This window comes from Lingula anatina, chromosome 4 (assembly GCF_051362555.1).
Source record: "Lingula anatina isolate TDL-2025a chromosome 4, LinAna3.0, whole genome shotgun sequence".
Taxonomy (NCBI): domain Eukaryota; kingdom Metazoa; phylum Brachiopoda; class Lingulata; order Lingulida; family Lingulidae; genus Lingula; species Lingula anatina.
The window spans coordinates 9,178,896-9,195,838 of record NC_141770.1 but is presented as its reverse complement, the minus strand read 5'-3'; the positions used below and the strand labels follow the sequence as shown (position 1 = coordinate 9,195,838).

General features: G+C 38.8%; 1 protein-coding gene across 1 annotated transcript; it reads left to right on the top strand.

The window, feature by feature from the left end:
• The first annotated feature begins 6,163 nt into the window (after window positions 1–6,163).
• Window positions 6,164–9,624, top strand: LOC106159412 (allatostatin-A receptor-like). The gene has a single exon (XM_087012139.1). It carries the CDS (start codon window positions 7,150–7,152, stop codon window positions 8,245–8,247), a length of 1,098 nt encoding a protein of 365 aa, XP_086868265.1. The 5' UTR covers window positions 6,164–7,149; the 3' UTR covers window positions 8,248–9,624.
• Window positions 9,625–16,943: the final 7,319 nt, after the last annotated feature.

The window sequence follows — 16,943 nt, the reverse complement described above, 5'->3', positions numbered from 1 at the left end:
TCCAAAAAAAGCACAAACTAGTTGTAGTCATCCTTTATTTTGCTATAAAACACTAAATAGAACAATATTTTATACACTTTTATTGCTTAAAATGGGTATTTTCTTTCGGAATTAGAACCCTTGTTGTGGAATAGCTGTTTTGCACAATACTTCCAACATGTAGACACATATCAATGAACTGTGTCTATTCATGAACTTAAAGCCTTTAAAACAATGACGAACACTATGTTTTATTTCTACTATTTTCTTTAATACTAATTGTAAAGGTTTATTTGAATTTAATTCCATTTTAATACTATATTTTTATATACGCATTCAACATATATTTTAGACATTGCAAAAACTACAATAATAATAATAATAATAATTATATTATTATCATTATTAATATTACCAATGGTATTCATCATGGAATAGTTAGCAACTTGCAGCACGAACACTAACAACCTTTTGTCATGGGAAACAGATGAGCTATTGACAAAAGGCATGTTCGTTCTGAAATCCTACGCTGGAAAGGCAATACTTAGCGTGACGGGTAAAGGTCTAATAGTTTCTTTGTCATTAATAAAGGGAAAGCCGTTGTAAAAAAAGTGGGCACTTGTAAAAAAAAAGCGGAAATAGAGAAAAAATCGATAAACTGCTTTTGATTCATGTAAGAACATAGATTATTGTTAATACATGCAAAATACAACAGCAGGTACCACGGGTCATTTTCGACTGTTGGCGGTATACACTTTAAAAAAGTACAAATCGTTCGTGGGGTCTTCCTGTTGCCACCACATTTTGAAGTATCGTTGATGCCACACGGCTGTATCTATGTATCAAAACGTATATTTCTGACCAATGAGCAAGAACATGGCTTGTAATTAGCCAGTAACACGGCCTGGCTCCGCCGTGACGTAGACTCTAAATGTATATTCATAGAGTGAATGACTTTGAATGTGTATTCATAGAGAGTCGAAGAGCAAAGCAGGAGCCAGAGCGCGTGCTGCTCCTGCACGAAGTAGAACAGCACCGCAGACTAGAGCGCTGAGACTTTTCTTTACACCAGCGCTGCAGCTGTGACCTAACTGGAAAATTAATGCAGCTAATTACAGTCGGTGTCTGCGAGGAACCGAAAACACGGTATTTTATTGGTGACAGCAGGGAGGCGCAGCGTGTTCACAATGTGCTGAAGACGACAGTTTGCGTAATCATCTTTGAGATTTTCACGGTGATAAAAACTGGCGTTGGAGACAGAAGGTAAGTGTCGAGTAAGAAAACGGGGAAGGAAAAGAAGACAGAACGCTTAGAGAGAGAGAGAAAGAGAGAGAGAGAGAGAGAGAGATACTACTTACAGACAAAAGCCCTAATGGCTGTCTTCGACTGAAGGCGTGAAAATACTACGAAGTTAAATGTGTTATGGAACAAATCCTTGAATAGCTTTCATGGTATTAAATGCACGTGCAAACAAAAAGAAAAAGACTGCACATCGCGAAAAACAATATGAAATTAAAAAGAGGTACATCTGGTGAAAAGCGCAAGAATATTTATATGCAAAAATGATGAACGAATGGAGACAAAATATATATGATCAAAGAGGAACAGTACGTACAAATGTAGTAGTAGTTAGAATGGTGCGAGTGTGCCTGAAAATAGACCTTACGGCATACAAATATATATTATTTGTACGTCTTTGTAAATAATACAGAAGTATTCCCCAGGAAATGCGTTTCTGTGGTGTAACAGAGCGATTGTGGGGCAAAAAGTAATAGATTCGTTGTCCATTATAATTAGGCGAAAATGTCGAACCTGGAAAAAAGTGGACCGAATGACGTTCTAAAGTAAACGATTCGATTACGAGTAGCGTTGGCCTCAGCTGGTTTTTGTAAGAGAAAATATTGGGGCTTGATGGTCCAAAATTGTTATTTGTGGTGTTTGAAGTGCAACATGACGGCATTTATTGGAGTAATGCAAGTTTGACTTCATATGACAAAAAGAAATATACCTTTTAATAGACAGTGAAAATTGTCTTATTCTCAGTGCAATATAAAGGAAAATATTATCGCACAAAGACCAAGAACATAGTAAATTTGCCGCGATAGTATTAAAAAGTAGACTATCATATGTTTCATTTATGATTTTGAAATGATTGTTTGTTCCTTAATCTTCAAAATCAATTATCTTATTGAAAGTAATATTTTTGTTTGATTCATAAATTTTTGGGATTTAAGTCGCCTGTGAATTAACGTAATAACCAATCAAATATTGACAAGGCTAAAATGGCCATTTTTCACACCTTTCACTGACTTAACCGCCCTCTATCAATGTCACGGCCCAACGGTTTTATGGGACGACCACCCTGAAATAAACCGTCATACTGTTGTCTACCGTAACCCCGTGTCCAACCGAGCTTAGATTGCCTAGGAAATAAAAGTTACTTTATAAGCTTCTCTTCAGGATCAGTGTCTAGCCTGTAACATTGCGTCTGCCTCGTCCCAGGGCGCCAGGACGTTAGGTCACAAGTCACAGCTCATTTTGCAACAAATTTCTCGGAACAACAACAGACTGGTTTTCAACACAGTGTGTGCTTGGCTACCACTGACGAAACGTCAGCTTAAATATATCCCGATACAATAAATGTATTCTTATTTGAACTTGATTTTTACCGCAAGTCCCATGGTTTTCCTAAAATCCTGGAGTGAAAGGTGACCTTGATGACCTTGATGGCTTTGATGGCATCTAATTAACTTTGGTGGTCTTAAAGTTGCATCCCTTTGAAAGTCAGCACAGAATGTCAGCTTTCATTGAGATTTATTTTCATTTTCCCTTAAGGTATGACTGAAGACAAAAAAATAAATCCTTTGTTCTACTGTGTTCGTTATGGAGACTTGAATCAATATGTTTAATACAAAAACGAAAGAGTTTTTATACTTATCTGGATTCACGGTAAAAACCATTGTACGTGTATTTGTAAACTGCATTTCTAACGGGAACCTTTTTTTTCGAGGCATATCGCATGATGGTTCTGTTATCATGCCAGTATGATATTAAATAATTTCAAATGTCTTTTTAACGTGAAATGATACGCACGCCATGAAATCACTTCTTCTGTCAAAATCGTGCAGTTTCTTTCTGCTGGAATCAAGATCATCCGTAAAACATATATATCAGTTATAATTTGGGAGTTGCAGAACAGCGGAGTGATGAATGATTAGCACTCCAAACTGTCAGAGATCCGGGGATATTGCGTCCAGATTATTTCTTCCGTTGCAAATTTCACAAGTTCCTATCTGTATCTGTATTATTGATCAGTTGTATAGCACATCATTTCCTGTGGAAAATTAATCATCGACATCGGTATCGGATTGAAGAGAGAAGGGGAGAGAGGCGACAGCTTCTTTTTCAAAAGAAAATGACGACTTCTGCCCTTCTTAGAAAAATCGAGATAATACTCTCACTAGGGTTCCTTGGCGAATGTGGATACACGACTAATTCAAAATGTCCCCTATTGCTTAACATTATCACTATATACAGGCGTCATCCATACGTGGGATGGTTTTCAACCTTCGCCGCTGCATGATCTCTTCAATCTGATATTCATTAGAGGTCCATTAAGGCTCTGTCACACAGAGCGTATAACACCAAGACTGGGTTCCCATACCTAGATCAATCCAACAGGATCGATCCCTCTACGAGGGGTTTGTCGCTAAATTGCTTTCAGCTTAAGCGGTCTAGATGCCTGGCACGCCTACTGCAGTTGCTAAGTTATAATTAATTACCCCCTAGCAATTTCAGTAGGCGTGACAGACATTTAAGCAGCTTAAGTTAATTGCAATTATATCCCCTCGGAGATAGATCGATCCACAGTAGGGTCTGAGAATGATCCTTAACGTCTGAAAAAATTTGCCCATACACAGAAACGAAAGGAATTTGTTACAATTACGTCGTATACGTCTCGAGTACGCAGGTTATATTGGTGTACGTTCTCATTCCAGGATGGAGATAAAATGTTTTGAGTAGTGACAGAGTTTTTACGGCGATGCGTAAAAGCAAGTATACAGCATTGGTCAAAAAGGTTGTCCCACCCCCATTTCCATGTACTTTTATTTACAAATGATCACCTCACAGCTGTGAACTGTTAGAAATAGTGCTTTTTATTACGGATACCGTGTCTAACATGATTAATGGTTAAAAAAATACAAAATAGTGGTGAAAATATACACATTTTAATGCTAATTGTGTGTGAATTTGGTGACATTTGATGGCTTCTTTTCAATTTTATAGTCATTTCTTTACATCTTTAGAAGTCACAGTGAAACAGTCGATTTGAGGGGATACCTCTTATAAATTTTACTAAATGGTATAAAATATGTATATTTTCACCACTATTTTGTATTTTTTTTAACCATTAATCATGTTAGACACGGTATCCGTAATAAAAAGCACTATTTCTAACAGTTCACAGCTGTGAGGTGATCATTTGTAAATAAAAGTACATGGAAATGGGGGTGGGACAACCTTTTTGACCAATGCTGTACAGTTCCATGTCTCGCTGAAAATTGCACCTACAACATACATGTATATAATCGTGTTTGCGTTTAATTTCCAATCTCGATTATTTCGCTTTCCCAGTGACACAGATTGCGTCCAAGGGTCAAGTTAAAACAAAAGTTAATACAGTTTTGGCCCGAATGATTGTCTCCGTATCGTTGCATGGGTATCAACTTTTGTAGCTTTTTACAAGATAAATAACCCTTGTTTGAAAATCAATCGCATTACTCGCTTTGTTTCCTGCAAAAGAAAGAAGAAAAACGCCTCTATAGTAATAATGATCCGGTTGTATTCAGTTTCATCAATTGAATCGTCTGTTGTCTCCTCAAATTCCTTTGGCGTTACGTAACAAATTGCCTGATAAGGATCGAGTGAAGAACCTGTGGGAATTCCTAATAACACTTATGTCAGTGACTAAAATATCTGTCTCGTATGCCTATTTTGTCATTTGAACGAAGCAGCTTTTTACACTTTCATGTCTTAACCGTGGTTTTATTACATGCTACAAGGATAAACTTGGAGAAAAATAAACATGGTCGGGATACCACAAAAATAAATAAATTAATTGCTATATAAACAAATGAAAAATAAAAAAAATTATGATAAAAATTATACTTATGATAATTTTAAAAATATTATTATTTCTTTTTAATAGTCTTATCTTAAACGGGTATTACTTCACATTATCACATACTAAGACAGACGTAGAAACTGCAAATGTTCTGTTTGGTCGTTAAAGATAACGTTTTGTAATTAACGGGTTCATTAGGAACACACCACGTTCGGCGTGCTCCCGCCAGTTTCGTCAGGCAAGATGTCATTATCAGTCACAATTAAAAATATCAACTTGATAAATGAGATGGTTTATTATTGTTGTTTAAGCACATTTTGTCGTTCATTGACATTATATGACTCAATCTTACCTAAATGGGCAGGAAATGTAGGGTTGAAATTGGTCACCAGAGTATCTGCAAATGCCTTCCACTGGGGAACTTTCCATTTAGATAGCATCCACTTGTTAATCTTACGTTCCCAGTGCCGTTGTCATAGGCCATTGTCGATTTATTAGATACTCAGTTGTGTCTCGTCTGAAGCCTTGTGCTCAGCCACAGAAGTCCTACCGGGGAGCTCCATTTTCATTGTTAGATCTTCTGGGATTCATCCCAGCATGTCAACACAGAGATCGTTTTGTGAAAGCGAACTAAAAAAGGTACCTGTACTTTTGTGGGTTCCCTTGCAGCAATATTGATGAAATATTGATGCAAACCTTTAGTTTGCAACGAGTTGGCAGAAGTTTGCAAGAAAAAAAATATTGCTGCTAATTTGCAGCAAATTTGCTGCAAATTTGCAAGAAGGAGTTTGCAGCGGCCTGATATTTTGCTAAGGGCTTTGTAACCAACCTTTCATTTTTTACTTACTGAGAGATCCTGTGTTTTTCGTCTGAAGCTCATGTTGTAATCTGTTAGAATAACGAAAGTATTGTCTTTGCTTACATGTCGCATTTTAAAGTTTAAGTTAAAGGCGAAATCTGTATATACTTGAATAAAATTGTCCAAATATTAAATTCACATTAAGTGAATAGTTAAAATGGTTTTGGGGTGCTTAATGTGGTAAATGTTAAACAAAAAATGTCTAGTTTTTGTGTTTTTGCGTTAAAAATAGCGAGCAAAAAGTTTCACAAAATTTGAAATATGCAAATCTGAAGGCTACGCAAGTTGCTCAATGGTAGCGATTTGAAAACAAGTGCCATATCTGTAAACTGGTTCGTTCATATATGACCGAGTCTTTGCTAGTAAGTAAGTCACTTCTGACTGCAGTTTGCCGAGGGGATCTCATTATTTTTTCACCTCGTCACGCATGCAATTATCACAGACTCACGCGGATTTGCCTCACCAATGTAACCGTCATGCAACAAGTGGCTTTTCTTTTCAGTGGTGACTAAGACAAATAATATATTTATATATTATCTTTAAACGATCGCCTGTATGATTATGTCATTTTCGTTCTTGTATCTTTATATTCAAATGTGCGTCTAGCCTTAATCTAAAGCACGTTTTGTTGGGTTTTTGTATCTCGGCGTGTCAAATGGTTATCTAATCGTACTTTCCAGCATAATTCGAATCTTTCGCCAAGAGATATATCAGCTCCGTTCATTCCAGTATAAAAACAAGAACTATCTATTGTCTCCTGGGTGATCACCGAGTCTGATCGAAAACGACGCGAGCGTCTTTGAGGAGGCACAGGCCATTGTTTCACATTGCTTCACAGAAATGATTTCCATGGCAGCAAAATCAATAAGCGAGTTTGTAATTTAAATATCATCCGAACGGTTATCTGTATTTCAGATTTGTATTTTTGCTGTACAGCGAGGTGGTTTGAGTTTAAAAAGTGATATTTGTTTTAAAGTGTTTGCCATTGTTTTGCAGGTACCTGGACCCACATATACCAACAGGTGTGACAAGCTTGGGAGAGTTGGCATCCACATTTGAACTCTCACTGTCTTGAAATTTTCTTGTGAAACAACTGTAAGGATCAGAAAGTGGAACTCATAACAAAGTGTCGGCTTCCTTACGTTGAAAGAATTGCTTTGAACTGGTATTGTAATCATACCAAAAAATGAACACGTTGTCATTAGATGAGAACATCACGTCTTGGACCTTATCGGATTCCACCAATCGCTCAGAGGAGGACTGGGCACGGATTCAGAGTTACTACAACCTCATCAACACCTTCTCCACCGTGTGCCCCGCCATATTTGGCAGCATCCTGCTTTTGGGGATTCTCGGTAACGGTATGGTGATATACGCCATCCTGGCCAACAAGTTTCTGCGGACGTGCCCTAATATGCTGTTCCTGAATCTGGCTGTGGCAGATCTTCTGTTCTTGTTGTTCTGTGTCCCCCTTCAAGCCGCCTATTACATAAGTAAGTACGACCTCATCCTCGGCGAGGGCCTGTGTAAACTGTTCAAGTACACCATATTCGTCACCATGTCGGTTAGTGCGTATTCTCTGATGATAATATGCGTGTTTCGCTGCATTGCCGTCGCAATGCCCTTACAAGCCTCGCGGATACTGACGAAGAGATACTCCCTCATAGCCAGCGGGCTGATATGGCTCGCCATGCTTCTTCTCAACTCCCCCATAGCTTTATACTACAGTGAGGCCAGCGGGTCGTGTACCTCAAAGTATGATGATAAGGACACCATAGTAGCTATTGCTGTTGGCGTGGACTTCCTACTACCTATTACGGCGTGTTTCGTAGGCACAGGCATTATTACCGTCTCGCTGCGCCGAAATCAGAAAGTTTTCAAAAAGATGGACTACGAAACTTTGGAAAAGTTGGAAAGTTGTAGACGGAGTACTCGTAAAGTGGTGATTCTGGTGGTGTCTGTGGCGGTTGTCTTCTTTGTGTGTTGGGCACCGTTTCTTTCCATCACTCTCTACAATGCGCTTCCCATTGGAGACCGCGTCGATCCACTGACTGTCTACGTTGCCGGCGTTATTGCCCAACTTTTGGCCTTCTCGAACTCCTGCGCCAATCCCATCATATACAACTTTGTGTCCACGGATTTCAGACGGGGATTCCGAAGGATCAAACAGTGTCGTTTGAGACGCGGTCTACAGCGCCAGTCTACTAATAACACCACGCGCAGTGATATTGTGCTGAGAGAAAGGAACGTTTCTCTAAAACTTGTTCAGTCCGATGTGAAATGATCGACCTTTAATGCCCCTGCTTTCTAAAATGGAAGGAACTGAACATGCGAATGTATATTTGTTCGACTGTTGTGTAATTCTTTTCTGATTTTGATCTGAAATAGGTGTAGGGAAGTTTTTGCAAGATAAATTACACCCGAAAATTGGCACTTATTTTTAGACCAAAATTTTGAACTACTAAGTTCAAAACACATCCGTGCCAGTCCACCAAAATAAAGTAAATGTTGGTTTGAAACCAAGATGGATGTATCGCTATGTGTGGGTTTCACTGTACGCGTGTATGGCACGTGGTTTTCGTTTAAGTAATTGCTTTTTGCGAGTAAAGAAAGCCATCAATCCAAAATTGAAAAGAGACGATTATGAGAAGTGGTGTGCAGACCAAATTCTACAATTGCACAAATACTGCCTAGTTTCGTTTTTTTTTTAATCATTATGATTATGCCCCCATTGGAGCTACATGTAATATACACGGTGATTACCAGTTATAATGGTCTTTTTGATAAAATGCCGTGGGGATGTATTCAGAAATCAGTCAATAGGGGCCTATCCCAGAAGCTTATAGGTTCTATCAGAAAGGTTCAATGATTATGCGGAAATAACTTCGTTGTCTTGATATAAGTTTTGTCAACGGTCTCAGAGTGTGAGTACAGCACGGCGGCAATAAAAATCCCTCACAAATTATTTCGGTGTCATCTACGTACCGGTATCTGAGTGACATTTTACCTCTAGAATACCTTTTAAACTGAAATATTCCACGTTTAATGTCAAGATTTTATATAAGGAAACAAATGATAAGGTTTTGCCACTATTGAAATTTACCACATAAAATATAAATACACAAAGACTGCCTTGCAGTGATATTGATAATAAGTGATAAGAAAGAAAATGTTACGACTATCTGAAAAATGAGACGTCAGAGGAAACGTCAGTAATTGTACGCATTGCGCCAAAAAACCCCCCGTGTTTTCCCTTAAAGGTACTGTTCTATGTAAGTGAAAGATCATCTGATCAACATGGGCAATCCGTAATATTCGCTAATTGACATATTATACCCTATCACACCAACTAGGAAATGTCAGATAACCTCCTGTCATGATCTATTATCAACATCTGCTTCTGTTTTCTGTGTGTTCAAGTATTGGTAATTAATACTTCTCTCTAATGTTTTTCTGCTGTTTGCTTCGGTTTCTTTCACAGACCAATTACCGGTGAGTCAAAAGAAGAGACTTATCTGGCTTCGGAAGCATCTCGGTGCTCTGTTGCACAACCTGATTGAATCCATTTTGTAAATCACCCCATCTCTTCTGAGTGCTGGTAAGAGCAGGCAGAATTGTATGGGGACAACGTACAAAATAAAAATCGAATCTGTTACAATCAGACGTGGTGTTGGTTTTGTAGAAAGTGTTTGTAGAAAGTGTTAAATTGAAATGTCTTTACCCCCAGCCCCCCCCCCCCCCCAATCCCGCCAAAAAAGACACAATTGTATGGTCCTCTTTTCTATTCGTCATTCAGAACCTATCCAGGAGTTTTGGAAGACAGAATAGAACCCTCCTTTTGATTGGCCAAGCACTTTCCATCTACTGACAGACGACTGGTCACGTGTTGACACGTGATGACACGTGACCGTTATTATTGACGGCATTGACGTATAGAGATGACGGTCGACGGTGGTATCTGATGGCGTTGTGCTATCTGGAACAAAACTTGTCTTGCACACGAATGCGTATTTTCGAGCTTAGACAGCAATTTCCTATATTTCTATCTAATTGAAGTACAGAAGATAAACGCTTTTTCAAGCTAACATCCTGTATATTGTTGCGAAGTGGACTTTTGTTATCGCCTTTAAGGCATTTGGTGACGCTGATGGTGATTAATCACCTACCATGTCTTCTCAATGCTATCTGTGGTTGATTTTTTTGACATATCATCAAAGTAATTTATAAAATGGTTTCCTGTGCTTTTATTTTAAGCAATGTCTGTACATTAGACCAATTGAAAATACATTAGATATTGACATGAAAGAATATATCCATCAATAGATGTATCCATCGCAAAGTTATCTTACACCAAAATAATGAAATGGTACTAAAATGGACGTGTATAAATAGAATTGCAGTAATCAGCCAGACAAAACTAGGGGGTTCGTGCAACAACCAGACCGCTTCCCATTAAATTCATGTAGGTTAGGGCAAACGTGACGTAAGTTGGTCACTATCTTAGACTGGATATTCGTGTACCAATGAGATACATATGGAGCTCTATACCAATCTGTGGGAACCGGTGTAACAAAACTGAGGGGTTTATGTAACAGAAAGTCCGTCCTTCATTTAGTTATAATGGTTAGGGTTAGCCTGAATCGAGTGGGTCAAAATGTAGGACGAGGCTCACCTGTACAAACGAATGGGAAGAGGACTCTCTATCCGGGGGGACTCTCTGTCACACCGGTCCCTGTATCACAGGTGGTTCTCTCGTACATGTCACCGGTGTAACGTGACAGAGAGTACCCCATAAAAGAGAGTCCGCTTCCCATTCATTTGTACAGGTGAGCCTCGCCCTAGATTTTGACCCACTTAGGTCAAACTAACCTTAACCATTATAACTACGTATTCACGGAGGGCGGACTTCGTGTTACACGGACCCTCAGTTTCGTTACACCTGCATAATTCATATACATCATATAGGGAATAGCAAGGATGGTTTCGTAGTGCGGTATAGATCAGCGCTATCGACTACCTGTACACCAGACGCGGCAAGTGAATGACATAATAATTCGTCATGGAACGAGAGAATTGCGGTTATGCCGAGTTACTATAGCAACGTGTATCGGGTAGAATGAGAGCGTCTATTTGCGGTGAAGAGGGATGCGTGTTTGGAAGGTACAACTCATATGCGCCCCCCCTCCTCAAAATGGATTTGATTTTTAACTCTCAAATGCGTCTTTTTAAATCTAAACCTTGACCCCTGATTGCGCCCATGCGTACCATGAAATCCTGTACATGTACATACCCTGCATTTGTTGCCACTTTATTTTATTTTATTTATTTATTTGCACCTTAACACAAGATTTAGGAAGGAATCATTGTCCATGATTTCTCACAGGGCCTTGAACCTAGATTATGTACAATCATAACTGAAAAAAATCAATGGGAATTTCGTTTTCGGACTCGCAGTAAGACACCCTTTGTCCCTCCGGACCAAATGAGTGAAGGATAATTAGGTTTACCAGATTTTGGACTCCTTTTAAATGCATAGAACGAGAATACCTGATTGTCGCCGAAAGACCGCAATTCGGAATGTTTTGAAGAGGGACATTTTCTCGTTAGAGTTCTGGGCGTGTATATTGGTGAATATGCGATGTTTTTTTCAGTGTAAAAGTTAGTAGAGGACAGACAGACAGATGTAAAATGTGATTAACATTTATACCAATCCCCACTGTGTTGATACTAATGTCATTCATATACAAATTTCAAAGTAAATGGCATACGATGGTACTGAGCGACATTTCGTTGAATGACATTGAGAAATAAAGATTTTACTTTCGTTGCCCTGCACTTCCATATGTTTCGTAAACACAGTGCCCTTAACGTCAGGGATGGTGTCAAAATTATCAAGTAATTTAAGGCAAATAGATTGGGTCCCATGTGACCTATCTGAAGAAGAATTTATTCTCACGCACTTTACATTAGGGATGGTATCAGAACTGTCGTGACATTGAAGAAAAATTGGCAGGGCATGTAATCCATCTTCAGGATAATTTTGCTTCGGTGCCAGAACTTACATGGAGTCGATGGTTAAATGACGTTTTTGACATATCCCAGCAAAGTATTCAGTGATATGGGAATGTGAAAAGAAAACAAGATAAAAAAAAACGTATCCACAGAGGTGGTTTTTTTTAACATATCTGGAACAAGAATGGTAGACTCTACGATAATTAAAATACCTTATCGTAAGCAAAAAATACTTTATCGATACACATGTAGTTCATGTACTGTAGAATCATGTAGCGAACAAGAAAAAAATTAATAATCATTGAAAAAATACACTCGAAGGCCTGGGCTCAGAGATCTACATAGAAAAATAGATGGCGTCCCATGTGATCTATCTGAAGAAGAGTTTATTCGCACGCACTTTACATCAGGGATGATAACAGAATTGTCGTGACATTGAAGGAAAATTGGCAGGATCTCATGTAATCCATCTTCCGAATAATTTTGTTTAGGTGCCAGAAACACGAAAAGCGGTGCCAGAATTCACGTGGAATCGATGGGTGATTGACGTAATTGACATCAACCAGCAAGGTTTCCCCTGATAGGGGAATGTGAAAATAAACAAGTTAAAAAATCGCATCCACAGAGGTGGTTGTTTAACACCGGGGACATATCTGGAACAAGAATGGTACAATAATTAAATGACCTTATCGTAAAAAAAACTTTATCGGTAGTTCATATACTGTAGAATCATGTAGCAAACAAGAAAAATAATCATTGAAAAAAGACACTCGAAAGCCAGGGCTCAGAGGTCTACATAGAAAAATCAGTGCAGCTTTCAACCCTTTTGTCAAGTTCTGATTCTAGTCCCATACCTAGATTGATCTAGCAGGATCGACCTATCTCCGAGCCTGATGTTTGACACGCTTACTGAAGCTGTTAGAGGGTAATTAACTATCGTTTAGCAGCTTCAGTAGGCGTTCCAGACTTCTAAGCCACTTCAGCTGAAAGCAATTTAGCGAGAAACCCCTCGGAGATGGGTCGATCCTGTTAGATCAGTCTAGGTATGGGCATGGGGCTTATAATTCACATGTACAACTTCTTTTCCCCATTGCCTCGTGAATATCACAGTCGAGGCATTCAAAAATTGTATGACGTTGCGTGAGCGATTTCCCAGCTTGGATTAGTTTTTGAGAATAATATAATGTGAAGTAATCACTTTTGATCTCGATGCATCGCTGCCCCATTGGTGATTAAAAGTCGTTGCAATAGTATTTTTTTCTTTTCTTTCCTTTTGATCATTTAATGAAATACAAAACATCGAAATGTCTTCCTCTGCATCTTTTTTAATGTGATAGAGTGCAGGGTTTTTAATAAATGAATTTCTTATTGTTGAACTTCCCCAAGGACAATTAAGGGATACTATCTGATCGTATTTTAAGAGATAAACGTCTTTAAAAATTGAAATTTACTAACTTCTGAGGAACCTCGTTGCCCGTCTTATCACGGATTAATAATTGCGAACAAGCTGGAATTGAGCTCTTAGGTATGGTGGAAAAGGTATATCGATTAAGCGTAAGTTTAGGATTTTTTATTTTTCTCAGATTGTAGCAGAGTAATGACCCGTGTCAGAAAAAAATATCAGAAGTTGGTTAATCGGAAAGAATGCCCTTTTACCAAAGAAAAGTCGATAAATTATTATTCTTTATCATTTTGCGGAAATTCCTACGTATGCAATGTGCATCATTGAGTACCGATATTTCTTTAAGTACTCTTAGATGGAAATGCCTCCATTCAGTGTCTCTCGACTTTTTTTTCACAGGAAACCAAATATGCATCAACATCATTATTTCCAAAGCGTACATGAAAGATCCTACACAGCGGAATTCGACGCTATGCCGATTTGTTTAATTTTCCGGATAGCATCGAGTTCTGCTGTGTAGGATCTATCATGTACGCTTGGAAATAATGACGTTGATGAAAAAAGTCTGGATTCTCAAAGACACTGTGCAAATTAACAAAAAAAAAAAAAAAAAAAAAAAACTCTCACAATGGTTAAGTTGACTTGAGACACTGAATGGAGTCATTTCCATCTAAGCCTACTTAAAAAATCGTTCTTTTTGTTGACTTTTAGTCTGAAAAGCATGCAATCACAATTTACAAGTAATAACGATATGTATCGAGAGGATTAAATAAAGGCCATGTTCCTTTTATTTCAATAACTAGTCATTTATCCGTGTCAATCCAATGAAATTTTCACTTCATACTGCTTCAATATGTTGCCTCTGGCACAAAAGTTTTGTCTATGTAGCAGACGTTTCAATTTTCATATAAACATAATGCCGAAATGAAATTCTCTCTCTCTCTCTCTCTCTATATATATATATATATAATGGGTCTAGTTTTCTTCTGCATACTCACAGTTATTATTTTCTTATCATGATACACGTCCTAACTTCGTCTAGAAATTTATCTTCCTAGACTTTTATTGACCTTCCGAGATGTTCGCGCCACTATATATTTCTCCGTTGGACTGGCTCCAGTCTTTTGGCTTTGGCTAACAAACACTGTCTTAAATGCGGTCAATGTTTCTCATGAATTGAGAGCACAAATTATTCAAAATATTCTCAAGTGGCCGTAATGGGACAGAAGATTGTACCTTAGTGATTTCAAAATGCAATTATAAACTGGATAGATGGCGCAATGATCTGGTCATAATCCTGGAAATTTCAAAGCGCGTAATCCTTATATAAGGAAACAAATAGTCCGCCATCCATTAAATTCATAAATGTAACTACTAGTATGACGTAAATGGTTCACAATCAAAGACTAAAATCGGTGTGGCAGCAATGGTAGTCCTAGGCATTGAGGTCCGGGGTCCCATATGGTTAGTACTACTACTACTACAGGTTAGGGTTACGTATTGGGGCTGGTATATGGGACAAATGTAACCTGTACAAAGTAATGGGGAACAGACCACGGTTCCTAGCAGACTACCATTTCTGTCACACCTGCATTGGATGCATATTTGGACATCGGATTTTTGTATTGAATACCAAATGGCTATATCAATAACTACGTAGGCAATATTTTTATGTGTTTGCCTACGCAATGAAGAAGAAATGAGTAAAACTTTATACATTTATTGTGGCTATTTTTTTTTTGGGGGGGGGGGGGGAGGGGGATGGGTGCTCGTAGAATTCGTCAAGTATTTTTCTAGGAACCTAATATGTACATATGTAAATGTATATGCCAGCCCCTCACCCTAGCTTCGGAGCAGTCCCCTTCTAATGTTTGAAGTAATGATTGCGCCGATTGAACAAATGTTATAGAGCGTCTTTGATAACCAAATTCTGTAAGATCAGGGGTAATCCTAAAGAGGGGTGAGAAACGGCCATTGTTCTCGGCAGATAGGCTAACCATTTTTCAGGGTATGTACGCACACTGACAGAAAGAAAACCGTGAATTGTGGAAGCGCTAGTGTTACTAAAGCCTAGGTCCCAACCGAACATACGGGCTGCTACGTGTGGTCTACGGCCCAAAAAAATGGGGAAAACGTGGGAGTTCGTGCGTAAGGAGCACGTTCATCGTGCGACTTTTGGAGGACGTAAACAGCACGTAGATACTTTTCGACAGGATCAACTCTTTGCAATCACCAATTACTTGATTCCTTCCCTGCAATCTAGTTACGTCCTAGCTGGACGCAAGGAACCTAAAAAAACGTGCGTCCAAAAGGAAGAATTGGGACCTAGGCTTAATGAAGCCACAGGGAGTACCTGTAGATGTCAGTCTGACGTCTTGAACAAGAACTTCAATGACAAATGAACAGTTGTCAAAAAACAAAGGACCCAGGTGTGGTGGATCGACTGCTGTTCATGCGTGCCGCACAGGCCAAGTCCTGGTTGCCCCAGAAGGTCAGTACTGACGGTTAGGTCCGTCTTAAGCATAAAAGTAACGCGTTTCTTGGACATAATAACGAAATTTTGTCCATGCGCGTTTCCACTCCCTGGTAAGATCAGGGGTAATCCTAGAGAGGGGTGAGAAACGCCCATTGTTCTCGTCAGTGAGGCTAACCAAATTCAGGGTATGTACGCACAGACAGAAAACCATGTGTTGTGGGAACGTTACTAATGAAGCCACTGGTAGTACTAGTAGATATCAGTCTGCAGTCTTGAACAAGCACCTCGCTGACGAGTGAACAGTTGTCAAAAACAAAAGACCCAGGTGTGGTAGACCGACTACTGTTCATGCGTGCCGCAAAGACCAAGCCTAATTGCCCCTCAAGGTCACAAACCTATATCCGGTACTGACGGTCAGGCTCGTCATAATCATATAAGTAGCGCGTTTCCACCCCGGGTAAGATATCCAAAGCCGCCATGATGCCCAAGCAATTGCCGCTCTCTGTCTCAACTGCTGCAATTCAATCTACATTGAGAACTTGGTAGGAATTTCCAAGATAAAATTAGACTAATTTTTTTGTTGTAGTTTTTTATTTTGTATTTTTGTTGTTTTTTGCTGAACATACTTGATTCACTCACATTTATGTTAGCAAACTGAAGCACGAACATAAAAAAAAACGTAGTAAATTTATGTTACAAAATCATTTCTATGAATTATTGAAGACCGTGGAAAGGTGGGTTTCATTTTTTTTTTTTTTTTTTTTTTTTGCTTCTTGAGTTGATGAGAATAACAATTTTTCACGCTCTGAAGGAGATACTTAGAGACCAAAGGAAAAAAAACATCATCGTTTTATGCTCTGCGCCAAACAGATGCAGCGGCCGGGGATTTATATGTTGCCGATTTAATAACTTCACAATGAGTCTATTTCTTGCGTGACCGCAAACTGTTATAGTTGTGAACCAGGATAGAAGATAATATATATAATCTATATTTTGGGTCCTAGTTGTGAAAAAAGTAAATGTTGCCTACAAGGTTGGTGGGTCGTGCATGCCGCTTAAGCTTTAAATATTGCACCAGAAGTCGAATGTA

What these genes read in the sequence shown, in the direction of transcription:
- LOC106159412 (XM_087012139.1), top strand. Translation starts at nt 7,150, where the DNA reads ATGAACACGTTGTCATTAGATGAGAACATCACGTCTTGGACCTTATCG.